This window comes from Leptidea sinapis, chromosome 33 (assembly GCF_905404315.1).
Source record: "Leptidea sinapis chromosome 33, ilLepSina1.1, whole genome shotgun sequence".
NCBI classification, from domain to species: Eukaryota; Metazoa; Arthropoda; class Insecta; order Lepidoptera; family Pieridae; genus Leptidea; species Leptidea sinapis.
This window is the reverse complement of record NC_066297.1, coordinates 9,229,189-9,256,840: the sequence shown is the minus strand read 5'-3', so window position 1 is coordinate 9,256,840 and position 27,652 is coordinate 9,229,189. Positions and strand designations below refer to the sequence as shown.

General features: G+C 33.5%; 1 protein-coding gene across 2 annotated transcripts in view; it reads right to left on the bottom strand.

The window, feature by feature from the left end:
- The window catches only part of LOC126974727 (synaptotagmin-7), a 175,775-nt gene that overhangs the window by 9,503 nt on the left and 138,620 nt on the right, over positions 1–27,652 (bottom strand). The window contains exons 1-5 of one of the 2 annotated variants that reach the window (XM_050822335.1): positions 15,284–15,397; positions 11,775–11,915; positions 8,844–9,020; positions 5,041–5,121; positions 771–939 (exon numbers count right to left, since the gene is read on the bottom strand). In XM_050822335.1, coding sequence (XP_050678292.1) covers positions 771–939; positions 5,041–5,121; positions 8,844–9,020; positions 11,775–11,915; positions 15,284–15,319 — 604 coding nt within the window. In that variant the 5' untranslated portion in view covers positions 15,320–15,397. Of the gene's footprint in view, positions 1–770; positions 940–5,040; positions 5,122–8,843; positions 9,021–11,774; positions 11,916–15,283; positions 15,398–27,652 lie in introns of those variants that run through there. The other variant, XM_050822334.1, reaches the window with a different exon arrangement.

Genomic DNA, 27,652 nt, shown 5'->3' with positions numbered 1-27,652 from the left:
AGAGATATAAAAATATGTTATATAGTTCTTTGAATTACAAACCAAATGTTTGCTAGGGTATTTTCGTAAAAATAACGAGTTATTATCAAACATCAATGGAGGTGCCATTGATGTTTGATTTGACAGGAGCACAGAGCACAATTTTTTAATTTTAGTTCTTGCGAACAGGCTATATCCCGGGCCCTTACTGCCTCGTCTTTAGTGTTTTCATTTTCGGTATTTATTTTCAGTCCAATAAAGTATTCTCATCCCATCTTTCATCAATAAAATTTTCCTTTTCTGTGTGTTTTCACAATTTTTTTAAATTAACAACAGGATTCACTTTCCTCTAAGCAAGTAGCAACTTTTTTCGAATCGCTCAATTTGACACATAAGATATCCTGTTAAGGTTGAAATATTACCACATGGTACGAATGAATGAACAAACTAAATCAGTTTGCGATTCAATTTCTTGATTTGACGTCAACCTAAAATGGATAGCTCTAACGACGTCGTGGTACGAAATAGCAAAACAGTTCATTTTAGGTTGTCAATTGAATCGCAATAAGAGTATTGGTAGGGCCACAGGCCTATTACATTAGTGAGCATGACAGCTACATCTAGCATTCGCGATACGTTAGTCACTTTGTTTTAAAGTGCTTACGTTGCTAAAAATAGAGGCTAAGAGTTCGGTGGTAATTTTTGCACGTTTTTACAACTCTTACAGCCTACCTAATAACCTGAGACCACATATTAAATCTACATATTTAATATTAGGTGCAAACTCTTACCGGATTTGCCATTGATATCCTTCGCCTTCAAGTTCCTTGCTTTGAGCAGCGCCAGTGTTAGAACACTGTTACTGGGATGGTAGCACAGTGACGTAAGCAACTCCCCGCATTTGTCCTTAGCTGGTGGTTTGAGCGCTTTCCAGAACGATGGCTTCTCACTAAAGTCCACCTGAAATCGTTTGTTTTTATTGATTAATGATTATGTCAGCCATCACTTTTCCACCACCGGACATTACTTCAGACCGTCAAATACCACCCGCAACACGTTGACGCCCACATTTCACAACCGCTTTTGCAAGAAATTTCTTGTCCCACACAGCCTCATTGTGGAATCAATTACCGGCCTCTGTTTTCCCGAACCGATACGAATTAGGGACCTTCAAGGAAAGAGCATATGCCCACCTTAAAGGCCGGCGATACATCTCTTGACCCCTGGTGGTGCGGAAGTCCATCGATGCCTCATCACTACTAATCACGTGAGCCTCTTTCCCCCTCTTTAAAATAATCAAACAGCAGAAAGTTCATCCAGTAAGAAGATCACTCTTTATTGCCCCATTGATGATTGCCACGCGTCATCAATGGGGTTTATTTACCATACAACATGGAGAAGTGTATTATCTGCGGAATGCATTTGGTAGTAGATAACGAAGCCAAGATATTAAAAAACTCTCTTCATTTTCCTTCACTTACATTTAAAAATATCAATTTACAGTTAAAACTAAAATTCCTCCAACAGTTTCCATGTTTTTTTAGTCTTTGATTTCATGGTCCAGTCCTTTCCAGATTATTTTATATATTTATCAACCTAGCTTTCCTTTGGACGGACGGTAGCTCTCTTTTCATTTGGATGCCAAGATAAGAGCACTTTAAAATAATTTCGTAGGAAGACAGGCGGTGGCTCAATGACCAGTTGTTCCTTTACAAGATAGTTACAGGCCTTGTTCTCAAATTTTAAGTGACATAAATGTTGCCATTCCTTGTTCTGGGTCTCGATTGTGAAACTATAAAACATTTGCAGTTAGATTCTCTAGAACTAATACTGGCTTTAATGATGTCATTAATAGGATTTGCAAAGAGCATAACACATTATGATAAACAAGATGTTGAGTTGTAAGATTGTATCTTACATACGTTTAGAAATTTATTTTTAAACTAAAAATTTTAATATAAATTTTCATCTTGATCGACGTTATATCTATATAGTATACATACATACGAACATATTAAATCATAGATATATCAAGTCTTCCACCCATAGCACAGGCTATGTCTTGTTTGAGGCAAGATAATTCGTGTTAAAGTGTGTTATAAGTAATTAAAACAAATTAAGGTAGCAATTTGTCCGTTAATCACAAAAATACCCTATGAATTGAGTTCGATTAGTATTTCTTGTATCTCACCGTACACCTTCCTTAAGAGGACAGCCTATTTGATGTAATTAAAATCTTTAATTTGGACGAAGTCAAAGTTACAAGCAACCTACTCTCGTAAATAAATTATTGAAGATTAATTAAAGAGTGTTACTTTGAAACTTGACGCCTGATAAAATTAACGAGCATAGCAACTGTGAATGGTATCCATAATATTGCTCTTAATTTCTGATTACTTATCCAAGATAATTCTAATTACAATAAATAAAAGTGACCCTGACTACTAAGCTAGAGGTCCCGGGTTCGAATCACGGTAGGTGCAATCATTTATATGAATATGGATATTTGTGTCCGAGTCATGGATGTTTATATGTATTTATGGATGTTTAAGTAAGTATATTGTATTAAATATGTCGTTGTCTTGTACCCATAGTACAGGCTATGCCTAATTTGGGGGAAGATAATTTGTGTAAAAGTGTGTCAATATTATTATTATTATAATATGGCCTATATAACTAAATGTAAAGACTGTAATGACACAGAAGGCAGATATTTGGATCCTCTCTTAATACCCTACCTATTATTGGAATACTGGGTCTTGAAATCGAGCGTTTAGCAATTCAGCGGTCATCTGGAGGGCAAAGCCAAATTCGAAGAAGCTGGACATCATTAATAGAGCACGGCAATACTTCATCCCGGCCCATTTTCTAGCGCTCTTCAAAGCGTCTTAAGAATTGAATCTTACGTATAAAGAATTTTTTCATCTTTGGTCTGATGCATCTCAGTATCAGCTTGAACCATTTGACCGCGTGTAGCGCAGAGCTGTTCAAATTATCGGGAACCCAGTGCTCTGTGAACGGCTAGATCGCTTGGTGTGGCGTAGAGACGTCTCTTCATTGCGTATTTCCTACCGCATTTATCACGGGGAGTGTTCGTAGGAGTCTTTCATATACAACCAAGCTGTGGAATGAGCTTCCTTGTGCGGATTTTACAGGACGATACGAAATGGGTAAGCACGTTCAAAGAAAAGCTCGTACACTTCTCTAAAAGGCAGGCAATACTCCTGTGATTTCTCTGGTATTGTAAGAGAATGTTGGCTGCGGTGATCACTTGTTTATCCTCCTCTTCCATAAAAAGAGAAAGAGATAGATAGTTATAAAGAAAATATCAATACATTCTTGATAACATAATGTATATATTATGTACATTGGCGCATTAGCGAATCTTTTAAAAACATTCATAAACTTAATGTTGACAACAAGAAAAGATATAAACTTTGTTTGCGCCGCAATTGTCTATTCTCTTTGTTGTAATAACTAAGGAACCAATGTTCCTGTAGAAATAGAGACATCCAATTGACTCTCGCGACGGGTAAGAAGTCATTCAGCAGCGGGCACCGGTATATTCGCATTGCATCAAAGCACTCGGTGTAACGCATACAATCATCAAACGCCAAGTGGACACACACTTTCGCACCTACGCCAGGGAGTTCCTTGAGGATTAGCGGGGAACCCCAGTAGATCATCTCTCCTCAGAACCTGAGTATGTCTGTCTATTGTTTCGCCATAACTACTTTTCATTTTAACAATTATACAAACTTGTGACGTCTACTACTAGGTTTACTCGAATTAATAAGATGGTTGTTGGATGATTTTACGATCCTAGAAACTGTATAAAACATAATAATAAAATGTGTTACGAAATTCAAAATAATTGATAATAGGATATTATTAAAAAGGTTACTTAGGCTTTTTAATGGATCAATATTAACGCCGTTTCCGGCATGATTTTAAAATTCTATTTTAAACAATGTATTTGAGTGTCCAAATGTTATGAATTTCTCAAATGTAAATTCCACTAATATTTGTTTTTAATCAATTCGACACGTGTTTCGCCTCTACACGAGGCATCCTCAGGGGATGTTGATTCGCCAAATTCTGGCACGAGACTCAGTGGCAAAATAGCGTTAAATTTTTCGCAAAATAAAGCCTAATTCAATAAATTTTCAAAATATTTGAGATTGGAGTCTGATTTTATGTCAGGGTGCTAATATAAAGAGAGATGACGAAGGAAACCTACTGTGAGTGAGTTTAAAACTCTCTGAAAATTGACCAATTGCAACGAATTTTTTTCAAAATGAATGGGTAGAAAATGTTCTCTTCAAGTTTTAATTTTTTCGGCTATGATTAAGACTTTTTAGTTTAATTAGTAACAAAAACAAAAATATAAAGAAAAAGGATTGTGTGGTTTTATGGAACCGCGGTAAAAATGACACTTTGTTTCACATTAATAGACATTTAACTAATAACAACATTTACATTAAACAAATGACAAATACAAACAAAATAGCGTAGAGCACTGGCACAAATGAGTAATAGTCTATACACTATACGGTCAGCTGTTCCGATCTATAGGCACCGCCCGACCGTCACGCGACATGCAACACGTTTACACGATGTTATAAAAGTTTCACTTTAAAAATGGATATACACAGATAATGCTGATATTTATATAATTTGTAAATCATTTTGATTCAGGGTTAAACATCAAACAGAAATGAGCTGAGAACGCTTGCATGAAAAATTTTCCACAAATTTTCTTCTAGCTCGTACTGACACTATGTTGTTGTGTGTAAGAATGTGTGCAAGTGTGTGTTTCTTATTATTAAATTCATCTGTTTATTTGTAGTCGAAAGCAATATTTATATATATATTAACATGACACAACTACAGCACATTTGAAATGCGTGTAGGAATTAAGTAAAAATTATTCATAGATTACTGTTGCTGACCACTGGTGAACATGTAATGCGCTTTACGGTAGTATGGAAGCTGTGTTTCTGCTAATATCGTAAGCGTAAGGAAATATCATGCACTTATGTTGGTTAATTTATATCTTACCTGACAGAGAGGCAAGAAAACCTCCCCAATAGAATCATCTCGGGAGAAGCGGTCGTAGTCAAAGACGTGAAGATGTAGTACCTGAAAATAATGTATTAAAATCATTTATGTGTTTGTAATATACAATACACTTTCGTAACCCGGCTTGGATCTTAAGAGGTGACGATACTAATCCGAAGATTTATAGTTGCTAAGATTTATATTATTATTTACAATTGTTTTCAATTATTTAAATACTTTTTAGTGGATAGTATAGCATCTATTGTTTTGGAAGAGTTTTTTTAAGTCTTTGTCGTTGTTCTTTTATTATTTCTTTTAGTGAATCTGAAGTCTAACTAATAATTTGTAGATCAGCAATAAAAGTAAGCCCTTTGCATTTGGAATACAGACAGTTTGAAATTCTGCCACAGATCGCACCCTTTGTTTAGGTAAGTCGTGAAGGAGGTCCATTGATCATCAAATTCGACAACGACAATTACATTACCATAACAACGTTACGGTAATGTAATTAGGTAGGTCACCCAAATATCCGGATAGCATAAAAAACATTTGGCCTAGTATCGTTATTGCCCCCTAAGAATTGAAGAGTTCCGTTACTTTGTCATGGATCCCATAGTCAGAACCTAACCAAACTCTCACCAAACTACCTTTGTATATTATTTCATTAAAAAAAATCATCATTGAAATCGGTTGTCGCAATATTGAATTATTCGCCCATTTGTCGCGCACACACTTATAGCAAATATAAGACTTTTATGCTTTTCTTATGGATGCCAGTGTCAAATCTGGATCAAATATGGAGCTTTCAAATAAAAAAAGAACTATCAAAATCGGTTCACCCAGTCGAAAGCACTGAGGTAACAAACATTTAAAAAAATACCGACGAATTGAGACGACCTCCTCCTTTTTTTAATTCGGTTAAAACACGGAAGTTTCTCCGGTATGTTCAGTAAGATAAAATAATTTTATTATTATCTCGAACGCAAATTAACTTATAAATATACAAATTATTAATATAAAAATTTGAAATAAATAAGTGACAACAGAAAAAAAAGCACTTCTTGCACGGGTGAATTATCACATAAGAAACCTGTAAAATTATCAGTGTTTCTCTACTATATTATGCATTTATTCTACACATAAACCGTCCTCTTAAATCTTATTTTTTTTTGGAAATATGGGACAAGACGATCAGGAAGTTCAGCTGATCGTAATTATACCTGCGTATATACGCCCTGCCCATTACAATGCAGTGCCACTCAGGATTCTTGAAAAACCCCAATAATACTGAATGGCACTACAACTGCGCTCGTCACCTTGAGACATATCATGTTAAGTCTCATTTGCCCAGTAATGTCACTAGCTACGGCGCACTTCACACTGAAAGATAGTAATGCTTACACATTACTGCTTCACAGCAGAAATAGGCGCCGTTGTGGAACCCATAATCTAGCCCTCATCCTATGCAAGGGAACCTCCCACTGGTAATAAGTAAATCTCTTAATCTATTTAAGAAACCGCATCAAAATTCGTTGCGTAGTTTTAAAGATCTAAGCATACTTAGGGATGACAGCGGGACAGCGGGAAGCGACCTTATTTTATACTATGTAGTGATAAGTGAATATAGTAGGTTACCAGCAACCAGCAAGTGAGTTGATGGTAATTGATACGCCCTGCCCAATATAATGCAGCGCCGCTCAAGATTATTGAAAATCCTAAAAATTCTGAGCGGCACTAGAACTGCGTTCGATACCTTGAGACATTAGATGTCAAGTCTCATTTGCCCAGTAATTTCACAAGCTACGGCGCCTTTCAGACCGAAACAATGTTTACAGATTACTACTTCACGGATGAAAAAGGCGCCGTTGTGGTACCCATAATCTGAACGGCATCCGGTGCAAAGGAGCCTCCCACTGGTAAATTACGATTGCGGCTCATGTGATTCTTCTGGTGCTGCAAGAGAATGTGGACAGCGGTGATCACTTAACACCAGGTGACCTGTACTCTTGTTTTTTCTCCTCTTCCATAAAAGTTCGTTTAAAAGTGTATAACGTAATGAAAATGTACAAAATGTTAAAATAATAACTGTAAAATATCTTGGTATTCAGAGGAAAATGCTTAAAATAACATAAAATTTTACAATTTAATTCAAAACATAGCTTCGAGCATCCAAGAAATATTCAGGAATATTGCACTGCGAAGAGAATTTTAAGAAGTTTGCATTCAATATTGGAAACTTGGGATTTGAATGTAAGATTGGTGTATGAAATAAAGATAATATAAACGTAATATGAATTCTAAGTAATATGCAATGGAGAGATATAAAATATACTATTAACTTTTGTCTTGTTATCTTAGTAGAGGATAAATATGAAAATTTAAACTCCACTTGCGATTTCAGGAACGTTCTTCATGTATTACGACTTGTACACGCAATTTTTGAAAGTAACCATGTCGTTTCAGTACCCAGAAAGTTTTTGAAAATTTCAGTATGAATAAACGAGACACATACACTAGGAGGCTCCTTTGCACAGGAAGCCGGCTAGATTATGGGTACTACAACGCCGCCTATTTCTGCCGTGAAGCAGCAATGTGTAAACATTACTGTCTTTCGGTCTGAAGGGCGCCGTAGCTAGTGAAATTACTGGGCAAATCAGACTTAACATCTTATATCTCAAGCTGACAAGCGCAATTGTAGTGCCGCTCAGAATTTTTGGATTTTTCAAGAATCCTGAGCGGCACTACATTGTATTGGGTAGGGCATATCATTTAACATCAGCTGAACGTCCTGCTCGTCTCGTCCCTTATTCTCATAAAAAAATACAGATCAAGTTTGTTTTTATTTCGAATACCAATAATATATATATAATACCATCGGCAGAATTACACATATAAATTTTTTACATTATTTAAGTGTTAGGTAATATGTTTTTAAATTCCATTTTTAGGCAGCTACAACATCGAATTTAGACAGGTAAGTCGTGCGACAGAAGATAAGGATAGAATTAAAGGATATAAAAATGAACATAAAAAAAAAAATAATGGTGAGAAAACACACAACATTTACAATTCTAAGAAGTTAGTGCTTGATATCTCCCACTTGAGAGACAAGTGATTTAAAAGTTTTATTTTAAAATTTTCGAAATTATTACAGAACAAATTAATGGAAATGTAGTGTGTAGCAGTGAATTACCTGTATAGTCTGCTGAGGTATGAGGGAAGAGTTTGTTGAGTCTCATCCAAGATAAATGTTGTAAAAGAAACTCAATTGAGCAATGGCTGCATGGACTAGTTGGAATTAGAGGAAAAAACAATCAAACACACCTAGCGTCTCAGAATGCCACTGATTTACTTCCATAGCTCCATCCATTCACATTAACTCTCGTCTTCTATCGCATATATCACGAGGACTAGATTATGATTATATTATAGTAATAGCAATGACGGTACAATATTATATATTTTAAGTAAAAAAGCGCAAAAATGAATGTTGGCGCCGCTTCTTCCCTCTCAGAGCGCCATTCGTTTCCGAAGCAGTGGTAGTATTAGAAATGAAATAATAAGGAATTCTCAAGGAATAAATTTTGAGAAAATAAATGCCTTTTTATGACATTTTTTTATAAGTTATATTAGTTTTCTTTACATTATAGATCGGGACGGATTTAAAAAGCTGCTGACTATAATGACTGAAGAGGCACTTAAAGAAGATCAATAATATGCCTTAGTAAAATATTGATGATATATTGATATCGGAAACGGACACTTTAATTTTATTTATTTATATGAATAAAAAAGGCACTTACCCGACTTTGCAGCTTCTGAATCGGGAAACCCTCGAAGTAGAAAGTCTCATTCCACCGAGGGTTTAGAGTCCTGCGTTTGATCTTCGTCTCCAGGCGATGTTTCTTGTCCGGGAGCAGTGTGACCCGGACATACGGGTCAGATGTTCCACTCAGATCCTTAGCTGGTAACTCCTTACCCTGGAAAGGCAATGATGTTTGGGTCACAAAAATTTCAGCACAATGACGAGCACAGAACTAATATTATAAATTCTCATTTCGCCACCATTTTGTTTTGGAATACGTCGGGTTGGTTTTGGAAAAATAAACGATGATTATTTGTTATAATAACAAAATTTTTCACGTTTTACGCGTGAAGAAAATTTCGACTTGAAGAATGAAGCTCGAGTTAGACTAGCAGGTAAGATAAATAATCATGTATGCAATGCGATGGTAGGAGCTACTAAAACTATCAAGGAGTTAGCAGCGTGGTTTGATGTAAACTTACACACAATAACTAACGTACCTTAAGTTATAAGAAAACTTAAATGGCGCCGGACGGAGCACAACCTTCGGGGTATAGATAATGGGGAAAATACGTCACAGACTGGTATCCCAGAAATCTAAAAAGGAAACAGGAGATGGTCGGACGAACAAAAGACGAGAGCAGGCAAGACATGGTCTAGAACAGCTTAAGATAGAAAAGAGTTTAAGAAGTTGGAAGAGGCCTTTGTCAATAGACAAACAGATAGTGAGAGATATTAATATTTAGTTAGGAATGGTATGTAAATATATTTGCAATTTTTACTATCCGAAAAAATTCTTATATTATCATTAAATATTTATCCATTGGCAACAAATTGGTAGAAAGCTTGAAAAATTGATGCCCCATGATTTAACTGACCAAAAGAGAGAAACTCCAAGGATAAAAAGGATTTTGGGGGTGAATGATAGCGGGTGTTGGAAAGTGGATTCTTAACGCTAATCGTCAGAGTTTTTGCATGATGTGTGAAAGAATACACGCTGGCGTAGGTTTGGTCTAGCCACATCACGTACCAATAAATTTTCAGTTTGCGAATTTATATATTATACATTATTCGACGCGTTGTAAAGTCGGCATCGATCAATACAGTATAAGTAACATCAAGTTGATCCGAATGTATCCTCCTTTTTCCTTAAAAATAAATAAAAGAATACGCTTTACGATCGTCAATCGCTGAAGTATAATAAGATTAACGTTAAAATGAAATGCAAATACTTGAAATCATTTTGTAAATACAAAAGAACATAACATCACGTTTTCCGCTCGGTAAGTGGATTATAAAACATCCAATGTTGTTAAACGTCAATCGCGGTTATTTGTACAGTCAGCGACAAAAGTAAATTATAATTATATATAATTCAGTTGTTTTTTTTTATTTATTCAAATATTTGTTATTTATTTTATTAATAATAATTTAGAATAGTTTTAGTCGTAGCTAGGTTCGGCAATTACGAATGATAGAATCATCATTTAAGCGTGCTACACTTTATTTTCTGGGCGGTGGTAGAGACTATGTTACTCTCGTTCCTGTTAAGGTGTCTTAAGGGAATTGAAATGATAGCACATCCATTTTTAGTTAGCACAATTTTTTTCATTATGAGTATGACACCAATGGTGATGGACAGAGCTATTAATACACAAAAGTACTGTTATATAATTTGTGAGATAACCCTAACATAAATAAGAACTATGAATATTTTGTTAGATAATAAAAATGCTAACTTAACATTTTTTATTATTTATTTATGATGTTAGTTAGCATCTTGCTATTCTAAGTTTATAATTTTGTAAATATTCATATACGATTTTTTATATTTTAAATAAAAGTAAATTTTTGATATTTTATGTTTTAAGTAAAAAAAAGTACATAGTGATATATCTATATGATAATACGGAACCTTCCATATACGAGTCCAATCCGCATAAAGGCATAAAAAGGCATTTATTTTCTCAAAATTGATTCCTTTAGAATTCTTTTTGATGTCATTGACCCATTTCCGTGTAATTTTTAAGGAAGGCATATTTAAATGAAAAAAAAACATGATAATATTTTGGGTTTGGTTCTGATATAAATAACAACATTGAACACGACTGTACTTTTTCGGAATAAAAAGTGTAAATTATAATATTAAAAATAAATGTTCTGAATTAGGACAAAATGATCATTGATGTTTTTGAAATTCCCCCTGGACTCGATGTGGGTTTTTTCTGCTTCTTCTAACGCTCAGAGGAGTTGTTAAGGTTGAAATTGGCATCCAAATTCCACCACCGAACATTATGTCAAAATGCAAAATTCCACCCGAATCATATTGATGTCTAGCATTCTAAAACCGCTTGGTGTGCGAGAAACTTCATGACTCGCACACCATTTGTGAAATCATTTACCGGTTGCTGTTATTCCGAACCGATACGACGTATTAATCGACGCTTTGACCTTCAAGCTTATAGCATACTCCCAACATAAAGGCCGACAACGCATCTCCTGACCCCTTATGTTGCGGATGTCCAAGGGTGGTTTCCTAACCATTTCCCATAACGTGAACCTCACATGCAAAACTTTAGGTACGACGAATAATAGGAACTATTCTGTTACTCTGACCTCTAAACGAAACAAAAGGAATAAGCTATTTTTCATGATGATAATGGACGAGACGACCAGGACGTTCAGCTGATGGTAATTGATGGCACTAAAATGCGCTCGTCACGTTGAGACTATTGATGTTAAGTCTCATTTGCCCTTTTTCACTAGCTACGGCGCCGTTCAGACGAAAACACAATAATATTGTGGTACCCATAATATAGCCGGCATCATCTCCGAGGAAGCCTAGTAAATGCCCTTAGTCGCCTCTTACGACTCGAAAAAATATCAGAGTCCCATTTGCTTTCAGGTACAGAAATATAAAACAACTTACCTGAATTATCTTCAGTATCAGCGTCGTGTTCTGGAAGTCGTATTCCAGTGAGAAGTGTATCTGTCCCACATTCTCTGAAGGCTCGGAGTTGTCTATATACATATCCACCAGCGAGATGGAGCGATTCTGGAGGAACGCCATCTGTTAGCATTTGCACACGATTTATATCGGTGATACGACACATTAAAATAATAATCAGATCATGAAAATAATACTAGAAATGAGGATTGTAAAAAATACCGATGTTATTGGAAATTCTTATAAAATAAAATATATTTATGATAACATAAAATGTATTTGATCAGAATTAATTTAAAGGACCATATAACCTAAGGATATTATTTGATAAGAAATAAAACTTAAAAATCTAGGTCTTTAAATATAATAAAGAAATATTAAGAGTAAAGCTAAACAAGCTTAAGGGAGGCGTAGGAAAAATATTATTGGTGAAAATATACATGGTTTCAGTTTAGATCATTGCTAAGAACAAAACCGTTTATTTACTGAATAACTCAACTGAAAAATGGTATAATAAAACAATAATAGATAAAATTTATTCCGTAGATGGTTGTAATGTCACATAAAAATAAAGATATAATTCAAAATATAAATTCTTAAATAATGAAGATGAACACTAACGTTTGATTTGAGGAAAGTAAATTTTGTTAGTCTTATAAAAGGATAAAGGATTCAAAAACGAAGATACGTGATGATGCTGAAATGTCATAATAAAGCTTTATTATAAAATTACTACAAAGCAAAAAGTATGAGGTAAGAAAATTAAACCAAACCAAAAATCACATGCCTATTGTAGAAAATATTGAACTTAACGGATTAAGACATGGTTTATATTTTGTTGTACTATTGTTTTTGCTATTTAAAATTACTAGTAATGTACTATAGATTGAAGCTGTCATTACATCGAGATGGTAATATAAAAATTGTAACGATAGATTAATGATTAAAGAATAACAACATATTTTCTTAGTATCGAAACCTCCCATTCCAAATTATCATAGTTTAAAAAGCGTTTTGATTCATAATAGTCTATAAAGTTTTTAAGAATATTGAGGCGACAAACAAGAAGATTACGTACGCGAAAAACATGTTTCAGTTTTTCACGCTAAGTGCTGTTTTCAGCCAGGGAAAATTTTAAGAGTAATGGTTGAAAAGTTTGTAACAACTTTCTGTCTGAGCAAAAATATTAGACGAAAACACCGTTGTTTTGCTCAATAAATAATGGTGAACATTTATAAACTTTGACTCTCTAAATAAGTGTCATTTATCAACTTGATTTAATGTTTTAAATAATTATCCAAGAATACATGAATATGTATCTTAACCGGCTGTTTACTGACAGAAAATGATATTATAATATTTATGCACCACCTGCTTCAGTTTTGTGTTTAGCAATACCAGACTAAAAAATTTAAGAGTAGTGAAACAGTGCAGAAACAGTAGTAAAAGGGTAGATGAAAGTCACTATAGACGACATATTTTTGAAGGTCTAAAATTTGGAAAGGAATACTTATAGGAAAAAGACTCAAGCTTTATTAAAATATAAATTTTGTACCAAAACCACAAGGAAAACATTATTTATTTAAGTGTAACATTACTTTATTGGCAGATATTTGAAGAATATCTATTACGAGAAAAAAAACTCAGTTTGATTTAGAATTCTTGCAGGAAAAGTACTGGCACTAAAAAGTGAACATTGGAGACGCCAATTTTCATAGTGACTGTCTCAAAGCTGTTAAGGAGAGGGGAATTATAAATTATTCAGTTTCTCTTTGATGGTCTGTATCTGTATTATTCTCTTTAAGCGTCTCTGTTGACGATTATATTCAATTATTTTTAAATATACCGCAATCCTATTATTAATTTTGAAAGATTTATAAAATTAGTTTTTCAAACTAACAGCGGTTTGTACATTATTTTGTAAAACGATAGTTCTACAAGCTTTTGATTGAAGTGATATGCTTAAACATATCGCATATTGAATTTATTAAATCTCCTAATATTTTTATTTATCGCCAGTAAAAATAATAATGTCAACAAATACATTTAAGTTAAATAGACCATCTGATTATATATCAAAGCTGAAACTAGTGCGAACTTGCTGCAAAACTTGCACTTATTGTGAAACGCTAGACGGTGCTGAGATTGTTGTAAGTTTCTTCCAAGGAAACTTCTTAGGAAGTTGAACATAACATACTCAATATACTGGCTGTTTATAACAGTGACTTTCACCGCGATAATAAGGAATTCAAAATACTTCTGTGCATTTTGAAATGATATAAATTTATCCAATTCTTACATATTTTTTGCATTGAAATTCAATCTTCTTTAAATGAAGAAAATATATTTTCTACACGACTGCCCAAAGGATTGCTGTTCTCGATTCGTGTACCTATATTTATTATATTTATGAGTTTTCCAATATACCATTTAAGTGAATAAACATTATTCTTAAATTTAACTAAAAGTATTGCCAAAGAAAGCTCTGGTCTAAGATTATTGATTATATTATATCTCTGTCTATATCAATGTTGAATGATATTGTTACTATTGTTGTAACTATTTTGATTGAATTTAGCATCGACAAAAAGAGTTTCTGCAATAATTGGAATTGTATATTTGTAAACGTAATAATGAACATTGAGTAATGCTCAGTGTTGAATTTTAAATAAAATATTTCTTGATTGATATTCTGATGACAAAATGAACCAAAACAGATAATATTAACGTATCACAATAAACCATGTTTTAAACCGTAAATTTATTGCAGATTAATTATAATCCTGTAAAAACACGAATTTAACACAAATAGTGATATTAGACGCATGCAAAAAGCCGAAGCCAGATACTGAATCGTCAATAAAATTTGTATAATATTAGAAGCTTGAAAAGTGCGACACAAGATATTAAATACTTAAAAGCAGATCAAAGGCTACAGCCAAAAAATAAAGATTCTAGCTAAATATATAAAAACATCAGGACTAAAGGATACACAGATAAGACAAAATAAATAAGGTGTCAAAAAAATTGAGAGGGAACAAACAGATTTATGACCCTTCGGACTCAATAAATTGAATCAGAACACATTTCGGGAACATGAGGATAAATAAAAGCGTTGATTGCAAATATCGAATCTTGTACCGCACTGATGTTAAAACCGTGATTTAGTGCTAGTCTATTGCTATATCTAAAATTTAAAAAGTGAAAAAATTTACGAATCGTCTTCTCACAATTCTTGCAACATTTCATGACCATAATTATTATACAGTTATTCTATTGAAACTGCGTACTTAAATTTCAAATTTTGTGCTATCAGTCCAATCAAATACCAATCTCCATTTTCGCCCACAAATGGACAATTTTAAGGAGATTTTTTCACTTTTTTGTCATTTTTTGTAACTCTAAATAAACTAAAAATTGAAATTCTATTAGCGCTTTCGTGTGTACAAAGCTGGATAGCTCTATTATTTCCGTATACAACCTCCTCCTACCATTTTGTTTGGCGAAAGCATGGAAAAAGAGTCCATTATTATTTTCAATATTTGCACTCGAAATACAACACATTACACTGAAATATATAAGAGACTGAATGCTTGTTATCGTCTTCAACATCATACATGGTTCTATTCGTGACTTACAAATCATCTTATGTTTGACTTAAAACGAGAATGATCTCGTATTTATTAATAATAATGAAGCTAACATAACGATAAATATAATATACCTTTAAAATAACATTGTTTTACAACTTTTAAACTTATTCAATTTAATTAAGAACACGGACCCGTTTATATCAATATTTAAGGCTTACCATATAATTGACATATTTTTTTTTATATGAGAGGGGGCAAACGGGCAAGAGGCTCACGGGATAGGGAGAGGTGAGGCAACCGCCCATGGACATCCGCAACAACAGGTGTGATTAAGTGATCACCGGCGCCCACATTCTTATGTAATACTAGAGGTATTTTCGAATGATGTCGTACTATCCTGGAAACACGGGACAAGGAAGCTAATTCCTCAGCTTCGTCGAACGTGGAAGAAAGTTCCTTGAAAATCGCACTGTGCACGTCACACATCAAGATGGTCAGGACGATATCCTAATCCATGATCTCAATTAGCTCAAAGAGTAAGCCGAAGTGCACTCAGAATTCTTCTCTTCAATATTTTTATACATAAACAACAAACTCAGTTCAAACATGCGCCCCAAAATCCAATATATCTCAGAAAGACGACACTGAAACCAGCCCCTCAAAAAGAAAAGCAACCTGTAGTTATTTCAATATAAAACCTCGCCGCGACATAAATAATTCAAGAGACACGCCGATAAATGGACCAATTGCGGCCCTTGGAGATTTGCGAGGGAAATACTAATATAGCTTTGAATTTATACGTTCGTGTATACTTAGGAACGATAGACAGAGTACGGAATAAAGTATACAATATAGTAAGTGAATGGATTTAAAAGGATGTTATGTTACTTTGACTTATTATGAGTATTTGTATTGAATCACCTTTCGTCGATAGTTCATGATTTAGCATGAACTCTAGTTCTCATCCTCAAATCATTTTCCAGCCTTCTCTATAGAAGTTATAAAAATTCTGATAATCCTATCACCATTGCCAATCAAGATACATAGCACGAGGTCCTACTTCTGTGACAACCTGAGCGTCACAAAAATATGGATAGATGGCACGTAAAATCCAACTGTCAACCTAACTCCATTGCGAAATTAAACCCAAAAATGGGAGGTTTATCACTTTAAAATTACAAATTGTTTAATGAAAAAATATTCAAAAGAACGCAGGCGTTTGATAAAGAATCAATAAGGAGCACTGTCCATCTATCAGCTATATTATTCAATGGTCTATAGTTCAGGTTAGATTCGAATAAAGCATCGTTTACGACAAGCTAAATCTCTCAGATAGGGTTCTCTTGAAAAATTGCTATAGCACACACATAAAGAGGCTTAAAGAGATGAGCCCATTTGGATATATCGAAGGGTTAAGGTATTTACTTTGTAATAAATTAAATCAAATTGATTTATTCAAGTTCTCCATGTGAAGTGTCCTAGAGTTACCAGGGTTCTGCTAGGAGTACGCATAGGGTTAAGGGTTTACTACTAAATAAAAACGTTGAAAATAAAGGTGTGTATGTAGGCACTTATGTACACACTCAAGATGTTTATCTTCTTTGGCGCAATAAACCATAAACTACAAATAAAATATCTTAAAACTTGTATATAAATTGAAATTTGTAATTATTGTTCGACCAGTGTTGTGGTTCAGTAGACATGTAATTTAGAAGACGCTGAAGTATGATACAAATTGTCTAGTTGACCAGCTTACGTCAGGGTGTAAAAGTTGCGTCACGGTGTGCGCGCGCATCGTAATAATTCACTCTGATTTTCCCTAACCAACCAAAAGAAGTATAACTTAAAAAAATGTGAAAGAGATGAAAATTCGTATGAAGAAAGAAATAAACCTAGATGATTAAGTGTGTTCACATAAAATCAATAATCCTAGTGAAGTAAATTATTATTATTATTGTTATCATTAAAATCAAACACATATTATGTCACTCCGAGCTACTAAAATAACTAAAATTTAAGTTTAGTGTTAAGTGTTAGGATTTACTTTCAAATTATTTTTCATTGTTTGCATTGAAAACGTTATTAAACAATACTCTTTACTTTTGTGTCCGCTGTGTTAAGAATAATTAATCAAAATTGTTGTGAGGTCAGTTTCACCTCTTATCGCGCCCAATGTGAAGCGGATTTATTTTAACGCCATCTGTATGCTTTTATGTGCAACTTGAGGCGTCATATTGTCCTTGCAAGCTATCCGTGAAAATCTTGAACGGTTGCCTGCATTGACGATAGTTCTTCATGACTTAGCGTCCGGGAAAGGGGAAAGCTTGGGCAAGGATTGAGTCTGGGACTCACTTTCACTCCAGATTTTGGAAGGAAAATATTGTAAGTAAGATGGCATTCACGTCAAATTGGCTGTTTGTAAAACGTGTCTAAACGCACAGAAAAAAGGAAAAAAATATTTAGAACCAAGTTTCTTTTGACGTTCTATATACATACTAGACAAAATCACGTCGTATAAAAACAAAGCTGAAATATGGAACATACCCACAAACTTTACCATAATAAGCTTCATTGGTACATATAGATATATACATTGCTGCATTTACTTCGGTTGTTTCAAATATTCGTGGTGAATAAGCGGCAATGTAAAATAAATATTCAGTTCAGATTTGATTCTGTGACAGTGACAGTTGACACACGACTAAGGAGAAAAGTGTGCTTACATTGTCTTTAAGCACACTTTTGCCGTTCCGCTATCAGACTGCTAATGGTATTTCCTTAGTGTCTTCATTGGCCTCAGCAATGCAATTACTTTACCTTTTCTTATACACATGCCTTAATAATATAATTAATTATAAAATAAATATTAATAATTTAATATAAGATTAATTATTTCATGTCATTAAAAATATTAAGATATGCAAGCTTTTCGAAATGTAGAATAATTTATATTATTTCGATTTTGTTTCCACGTTCATTCCTACGAGGTTACATTTAATTAAAATGATATTCTTGTCAAGTATCATAACTATGAAGAACTGGATAAGTCCACACTTATCCGGTTTGTACTAGTTTATTCAGTGCTCCGTACAATAATAATGATATTCTATATATTTTTTTTCTATCTGAGCATGAATTTCTCTTAGTGAATTTACTACCTGAGAAATAAAGAATTCACGTACACCCTGGATAACTAATTGCGAGGGAAGCGATTGCTGGTCCATGCGTCATGCTAATGTAAACGAGAGCGCACTATCACTTTTTACTTGGCGACCAGATGTTAGAACAAAATAATAAATAAACATTGAAAAAAAACGGTGGGTTATTTGTGAAATATAAGTCGGAAGCTGTTTAGGCAAGACATAGAACCATTTTATGATGATTTTAAGACCAATCTTTGGAATTATTTTCTATCGCGCAGATTTGTATAAATATAATTTTATTGAGCCCGGCCACGGTCTTTGAAATATGATGAATAATAACATATATTTATTTTGATGTACTAGAACAAATAGTTTGTCTTAAGTAACCTCAATTTCAACAAAAAATGGTCACGTCAGCCTCTTAAGTGGGCCCTGCTTGTGGTGCCTGGTTGATCCTATCGTCGGGGAATTTTATTTTATACTAGCTGACCCGGCAAACGTTGTTTTGCCATATAAAGTATAATTCACGCGATAGTTTTATAAGTAATAAAATATTGCCTTTATTATAGCCTGTACATCATTTTGTTCTATTATCAATAGTTTTTGCAGCGCACGCAAAAATAGGTTTTCGATTTTACACCTTGTGTTACAAAATAGCAATTTTATTACAGATCCCTAATTTTGAAAAAAAACATAGCCTATAGCCTTCCTCGATAAATGGACTACCCAACACTGAAAGAATCATTCAAATCGGACCAGTAGTACCAGAGAGTAGCGCGTTCAAACAAACAAACAAACAAACAAACAAACACTGCAGCTTTATAATATTAGTATAGATTGATTATATATTTTTCACCTCTCCAGCATGAAAAGGGCGCTATTGCTACGTGAAAACTTGCAGCAAAAACGCTTTTTGCTGCGAGCGTGAGGCAAAGTGATTTAAATTTTAACCCCACGGGACCATACGGAAATTATTCCGCGTTAAAAAAATAAACAATGCGATTCGGTGCGTTCCAAATCTCATTTTAGCCTAGCGTATTATCTCACTGTCACAAAAATTTATATGTTACTTATCGAAATTAAGATTTATAAATTTTACTATTGCCTTTTTAAAGACTTACGGCCTTACAAATAAACTTGGTATAAAGTTATAACTGATGACAAACAAAGAGAATGCAAAATGTTTACAATATCGTTGACAACACTGTCAATACAATGATAATTCTGAAGTTTTCCGAATGACAAGCTGCCTTGCAAATAAACGCGGGAAATGTTATACGTCCGAACAAACCATTCGTAAGCAAAATGTCTATTTGTAAACATTTTACATATTCTTGGTTTATGATTAGTTATAACTTTATGCCAATTTTATTTGTAAGGCCGTTAATATTTAAAATAATGATATTTATAATAAACATTGTTAAATATTATCTTAATTGTTTCTCTAACCTATAACACTTTTCTCGCTAGTCGAGGTGAAAAGTTGTATGTTTCACACGAGAGCAATTTTTTTTGTCTCGTGCCTTTAAATCACTCACTACCTCAGTAGTCTATATTACATTCTAGACTGCTTTGCCAATTCGTGATTTAAAGTCAACTCGCAACAAAAAATAACTTTGCTCACTTTTTGAAGAAATAACTATTGTTATAAGTTTTAATATATTATTGATCGCATAATACCTTCACTTATTATCAGTGTATGCGATTGATACATCGTTTTATAAACTGCACTCATTTTCTTTCTTTGGAGTTTATTTTTATCATTAATCACTTTTTTTTCTTTTTTTTTTACTTACACATTGTACGTTTGAGTATTGCTGAATCCCTGTTAATATAGAATAATGGTGGCAATGAATTTCTTTTCACTTCTTCTCGTATAAGCTCAACTTCTCCGAGGTGGTGGTAAAATCTTTGACATTCAAAAGTATCATTTTTCTTTCTAACACCATTATACGCTGACAGACAGACAGCGGACCGATCTCATAAATCTCAAAAGCTAGAAAACTGAAGTTACAGTATCTTTTACTATTGCAGTGTTATCTTCGATTATATAGATTAGGCATAAGGCATTTATTTTCTCAAAATTGATTCCTTTAGAATTCTTTCGTTTTTAATTTTATCTGCAATGAAACGTGTTTTCGCTTCATGACAAACTATTTTAAAGAGCTTGGAGTATTTTTTTACATATATTTTAAATTCTTCACTATTATTGTAATGTTTCTCATAATAAAGGTCATATAAGCGTTTACGACTTTTGTGGATACCCATTGTTGCCCAATCATTAAAACTATGTTTGTTGTTTACTGTCACCGTTACTGGAGTAAAAATCCTGTCAAATTCCTCACAGAAGGAATTGAAGACTAAGTTGTAGTGAAAATTAGCAGGTTCGCCACAGTGTAAAAATGGTATTGTATTTACCAAATTATTTCTAAACCTCTCAAGACGGCTACCCGTAACTGGTATAATCGTCACCTTTTTGGTCTGACATTGTCCAATCTTGTATTTACTTTTATAAGTTGCCCATTATGGTCGGACTGAAGATTATTAATTATGAGTTTACTAGTAATAGTAACATCTGTAAAAATATGTGATTCTAGTAGGTTCCCAAAATACATTGAACAAATTAAAACTTTGAAATAAATTTTTAAGGCTAGTACAATTGGCTGAAGGTTCAAGCAAGTTTATATTAAAATCTCCACACACTATAATTGACTTGCTAGTTTTGCTAAATTTTGATAGTACCTCCTCCATTCTATGTTGGAATTGTTCATATGATGCAGTGGGGGGGCGGTATACACTTACAATAATAAATTGCTCTAGTTCTATACAAGCTATCTCAATTAGTTGTTCTATAGAGAGATTAACAATATCTCTTCTATTTTTACATTTTAATCTATTATTAATAATAATTAGGGAACCTCCATGTACTTCTACAAAACGAACTGACTACTTTATGTTCTCTAAAACTAAACTGGAGCTGATAACTCTTACGCCAATGTTCTGTAATACATAATATATCTATATTACAGCAGCTCAGTTCAATTTCTAATTCCTTACTTAAGATACCTTGTATATTCTGGTGAACAATATTACTAGCTGACCCAGCAAACGTTGTATTGCCGATATTAAAATCGCAATACAAAAGTAACTGTTGATCGTAGATGGGTGAAAATTTGAAGTTGTATGTATTTTTTAATGCTGACTCATGATCAAAATCAAATTTAAAAAAAAATGACAAAAAAATTAAAAAAAAATTTCGTGTGGACCAACTTTAACATTGAGGGGGAAGAAAAATAGATGTTGTCCGATTCTCAGACCTACCCAATATGCACTCAAAATTTCATGAGAATCGGTCAAGCCGTTTCGGAGGAGTTCAAAGTTTAACACCATGACACGAGATTTTTTTATATTAGAAAGAGATTTAAAAAGGTGCGGGCGTGATAGAGCTTCTTTTAAAATGGTGATGACGGTGATCAACACACTTCTAACCATATACATACAATATACTAGCGTATAGACGACTGCTCGCCCGATAATTCATGTCCAATTTTGATTTTTCAATGTGTGCGTTACTAGTGGTTTAATATCCAAAAGACTATGGAGTCTTAGATTAAGGATTGGACTCCATTGCGCTTCAACTAGATACCGCAGGCGTAGTCGAAAAGTACGGCCACTAATATTACTGCCAAGTGCGAGTACTCGAGCCAGTCTCGAACAATGTGTGACGTTGACGTGCCACATGCTCTGTTAAACTTTGCTATTAATTGAAACTAAAATGCCAGGTTACGTAGTATAACTCTGTAAAAATAATACAAGAAATAAGAAAGAGACTGGGACCACATATCCTCAGTAAGTATTTTGTATTTTATTAATTTCAGTGTAAAATAACACGAAGCATATAATATAAGCTACAAAATATGAAAGATGCCATTGAGTGTCAAGATGCCACGCACACAAGCATCTTTACAAATAGCCAATACACACTACAATATACAGTTGCCGTTATAAAAAAGCTATTATTCTTAGGTAGTGCTGCATCTAGTTGGAGCGCAGCAGAGACCAATCCTTAATATAAGTATGGAGCTAATGCCAATCGTGGCTGACTGTTTATGACCTGTCAATCAAATTAGGTTACAGTAACAATAGATTCGCTGTCCTTTTCTATCTTGTTGTATCGCCGTTAGATATGTTTTTCTCTTTGGTACACTTTGTTAGTCTAATGCAAGTATACCATATGTGATATGATAGGGTATGTTCCGATATGCACTGCGAGTACTGCACAGTTCTATCACTGTAGAAAAATTCGTTCCGTTATGAACTGCCAGTATACTGCCGCAGTACCCTGGGGAAATATATGACGCCATAAATCGCCGCCATATTCTACTGTGAGCACTGGCGTTTTCGAGGTAAGGTACTCGCAGTACTTTGATCACGTGATCAGTCAAAACCACTCGAGTGCCTATCGTTTTATAAACAATACCTACAGATTAATCCCAAATATTTTTAATTTGACAGTGCTCCAACAACAGTTCTTTTAATGAACTAGAAATCTTTTATACACTCATTTGAATGCTGCGTCAAAAAATGCGGCTGACAGTATACGGGATTGCGTTCCATTTTAAATAGTAACCAGTATGACTGGCTATAAAGGAACGCCTTCACAGTATACTAAATTGACGTCACACTGTACAGTGGTCGCAGTGCATATCGGAACATACCCATAATAAGTAATATTAGCCTGTGCTTCGAACATACAAAAATTACGGTGCCGTGTAAAGAAGCGAAGTTTTGTAGTAGGTAGGAACTATGTGTTAAAAATAATGAAAAAGACTAAAATTTTAAAAAAAGACGTAAGGGATAACTAATACGGTTTATTTATAATCGACATAAAGGTTAGACAAAACAGCTGATCGCAACGGATTTTCGAATTTCAAAAGTGACTGGCGTGGATGAGTTATGTAGAGAATGAGATAGAAATATCTCATATATATTTCTATCTCATTCTCCACATAACTCAGCCACGCACACTGTGGTTTCGAGCGCCACTGTGTTAACCTATACTAAATCTGACGCTCTCATGTAACGCTCCTATCTGACTCTTAGACCGGATAGAGTGGCCGTTGAAGTGTTTCCTCAGCAAGTTATTTTTATGTAAGAGAGGACAAACGAGCGTATTACTCACCTGATGTTAAGTGATCAATACCAGAGGAATCACAGGAGCCTTGCCGCCAATTAGGAAAGTGTACGCGCTATTTTTTAAGGTACCCATGGCGTAACGCCCCGGAAACATAAGTTCGCACAAGGCAGCTCATTCTACAGCTTAGTTGACGTGGAAGAAAGGTAGAAGTGAAAAATTTACCAAAACAACAATTGTTTACGCGTTATTTATATTTGCCAACATTAATACTTAATAGATTTAGACTTAGATTTGTAACTTCTGGTCAATGATGTTCACACATATAATATGGACATATCATTCAAATTCAAATAACTATCACCCATTCCAAAAATACCTCTGACCTGAGAAGAACGGGCGCAACAAACTAAGCAGGCTTCCTTTTTCAATAGGAAATATGATTAAAGTCAATTAAACTAATTATTTAATAGCCTGAGGGCGGTCGCTCCATTCCCAATCTGTGGTATCATTAAGAAAGTCATTTATGTTATAGTAACCTTTACCACACAAACATTTTTTAACAATTCTTTTAAATAACGTAATACTTCTGTTTTGAATATTTTCTGGGATCTTGTTGTAAAAGCATAAACATCGCTCCATGAAAGATTTGCTGACTCGACTTACGGCCGTTCCCAATATTCAGTCTATCACTTACTTGAGATAAAAATCGTAACTATCGTTGACTTTTCTGTACCAATAAACTTATCGACTGTAACTCACCTTATCCGTACACGCTGTCTGTCAATAAGACGACGTATAGCTTACCAGCGATAGAAGATAGTATGGAAATTGCAATTCACGCGTCCCAATACAAGGCGATAAGAATGACTTATCAGGTATATTGGGACAGCTTCAGATTATTGACAGTAGAAGGTAGTAATTTATCTCTATCTGTAGATAGTATATTGGAAACGGCCGTTAGTCGTGTGTCAACTGCCACTGTCCGAATCAAACCTGAACTAAATAAATGTTTTACAGTGCTGCTTATTGATATGATAATAATATTTTAAACAGATTCCTAAATCATAAATTAATCAAAATTATTTTCCAATTAGTAAACACCTTTAAACAGAATCTCGATATAATTTAAACTCATTAACTCGCTCCAGTTAACAAATAATTGTTTATTATCAAAATACTTGAGCTCCTTGAAATATAATTTCATCAAATAAAGTTTATTTACAAATAAAGTGTCCCGTTTGACCGCTTAAAGGTTGAAATTTCTCGCTTTCAAGGCTATTAAGGTTATATTTTATAAATATATACAAAACTTAGATTAAGGATTAGTCTCCGCTGCGCTCCAACTAGATACCGCAGGCGTAGTCGCAAAGTGCGGCAACTAATACTACGCCCAAATGGGCGTACTCGAGCCAGTTCGAACAATGCCACGTACGTAAGCATCTTATAGTTGCCGTAATATAAAAGCTACTGTTCTTAGTTCTTGGAGTTGCGGTATCTAGTTGGAGCGCAGCGGAGACCAATCCTTAACCTATGTGTCAAAAGTATGGTTATAATATTTTGTATCATCGAAAAAATTTATATATGACCCACTTTTCACCCAAAATTAGTGCATACTTGAATTTTACCCGAAATATTAAATTAACGTCCAAAATTTGGTTTATTATTTAAGTTGTATAGAGATTCATGGAATTAATTCAACAATATCGCTATTTGATACTAATAGTACGACGTCTATCCATATTAATGCTACAGTCAATAATTGATTTTAGGTGGTTTGGATAATGTCTATATAATTAAAAAAAAACATTTGAACTTATTGATTGATACATAAATTAAAGTTAAATTTAAAACTTGATGTAACTTGAGAGTATCTTAGATATTTTTTCGGGCGTCGCTCTTATAATAATAATAATAAGAATATTGACACACTTTTTACACAAATTATCTTGCCCCAAGTTAAGCATATAATATAGCCTGTGTTATGGGTTACAAGACAATGATATATTTAATACAATATACTTACTTAAACATACATAAATTCATATAAACATACATAAATACATTTAAACATCCATACCTCGGAAACAAACATCCATATTCATCACATAAATGCTTGCACCTACCGGGATTCGAACCCGGGACCTCTAGCTTAGTAGGTAGGATCGCTAACCACTCGGCTATACAGGTCGTCTTATAGTTTGTGAAACTAATTACAGAATGTATATGTGTATATTTAATTTTAGATTGATAAAATAATTAGAAAAATTATTACAAAAGTGAGAGTAGTAAAAACGAACTTCTTTTAAGATATAATAAAACATCTAATAGATACAACGGCAGAGTCCCAGGAACACTTTATTTTTTTTTCTTTCAATCATCAATAAATAGAATCAATAGAAAATATCCGGGAATTATGACTTGACCTGTATAAATGTTGAATATATTTCTTTTAATTATAATTAAACTAAAATATTTTCATTATTTATAAGTGAAGAACTTATATCTAAATTTATTTTATTACATATTACATTAGAGTTATGGGTAAAATTTTCGGTCTGGGTAAAAAATACCAGAGCTGCTCAAAGTTTGAGGTTATATCAGCAGCATTTGTGTTAAAATACCAAACAATTTAAAAAAAAATTGTGGTAATGGTTAAGAACATAAATAACTTACCACACCAATCTTCTTAGGTATATGTTATGTATGGGTGGTAGATTTTAACGTTCAATTAGTGAATTTAAATCCTACTTTAAAATATAGAAAAAAATTGAATTTGAATACCTATTATATGTTAGTTTTTTCTTCTGTAACTACAAATAGAAATTATGTATTATAGTATTTACAAATTTATAATAAAATCATTTGTCTCCTCATCTATTAGAATAATAATAATGATTTTAATTAGAACGTTTCTTTATTATTTATAATTAATTTCTGCGAAACATTTCATTCTACCCTTTCATAAGTCTCTCGCTGACGTTTTGAGCCGTAGATTTATGAAATGAAACTTTTGGGCTGTTATTCAAGGCTTCATAACAGCAATAAAAACTTCGAGACTTAAGACTAAATTGTATTGCGGACTGAATCCAACGTTTTAATAACATTTTGCGGGTATTCTACAATCTGTAATGAAACGCTCGAAGCAGTTAGCTGATTCGTTTATTGAAACAAGTATGCCACCAAATTGATATACGAAGGATATTTGTGTTTAAAGAAGGTACCTAGTTGTCCTTTTTTATTTTACATTCGTTTAAGAGGATAACTAAAATAAGGTTCACAAGAATTCTAAAATTTTACTGTTAGTTACATTGAGCTGTAATTTAAATTATTTATTTTGTCACTTAAGTTTAATTCTTTCGTCGCTTCTTCTCTTTTAGAATTTCATTTGTTTCCAAAGTGGTGGTAGTGATGTTTAATGGTATTATGTAATTAAACTCATAAAAAAGTATATGTGTAACCTATTTATTTGCACGATCGAAGTTAATGTTTTTGTAAGCCGTTATTTTGTATAATATACTGTTTTTATATTCATTAGATTATTGATTTGAACGTTATAAATTCAATAATTATTTTTCTTTAAACTACTTTGTCACATACTATTGTGTACTGTTATTAGTATTCCTTTTGATTGGCGTAAGTATCTGTTCTGTACTTTTTTTTAATAAACTCTTTATTTTCGTTACCAATTTTGATCTTTAGTCTCTTTGAGCTGTATAAATTAAGTTGAAACATAACATAATATAAAGTATTTAATTGAATATTTTATGAAAATAAGGGCCGAGACTATCAGGACGGTCAGCTGATGGTAATTGATGCGCCCTGCTCATTACAATGCAGTGCACCTCAGGATTCTTGAAAAACCCCAAAAATTCTAAGAAGCACTACAACTGCGCTCATTACCTTTAGACATAAGATGTTAAGTCTCATTTACCTAGTAATTTCACTAGCTACGTCGCCCTTCAGACCGAAACACAGTAATGTTTACAC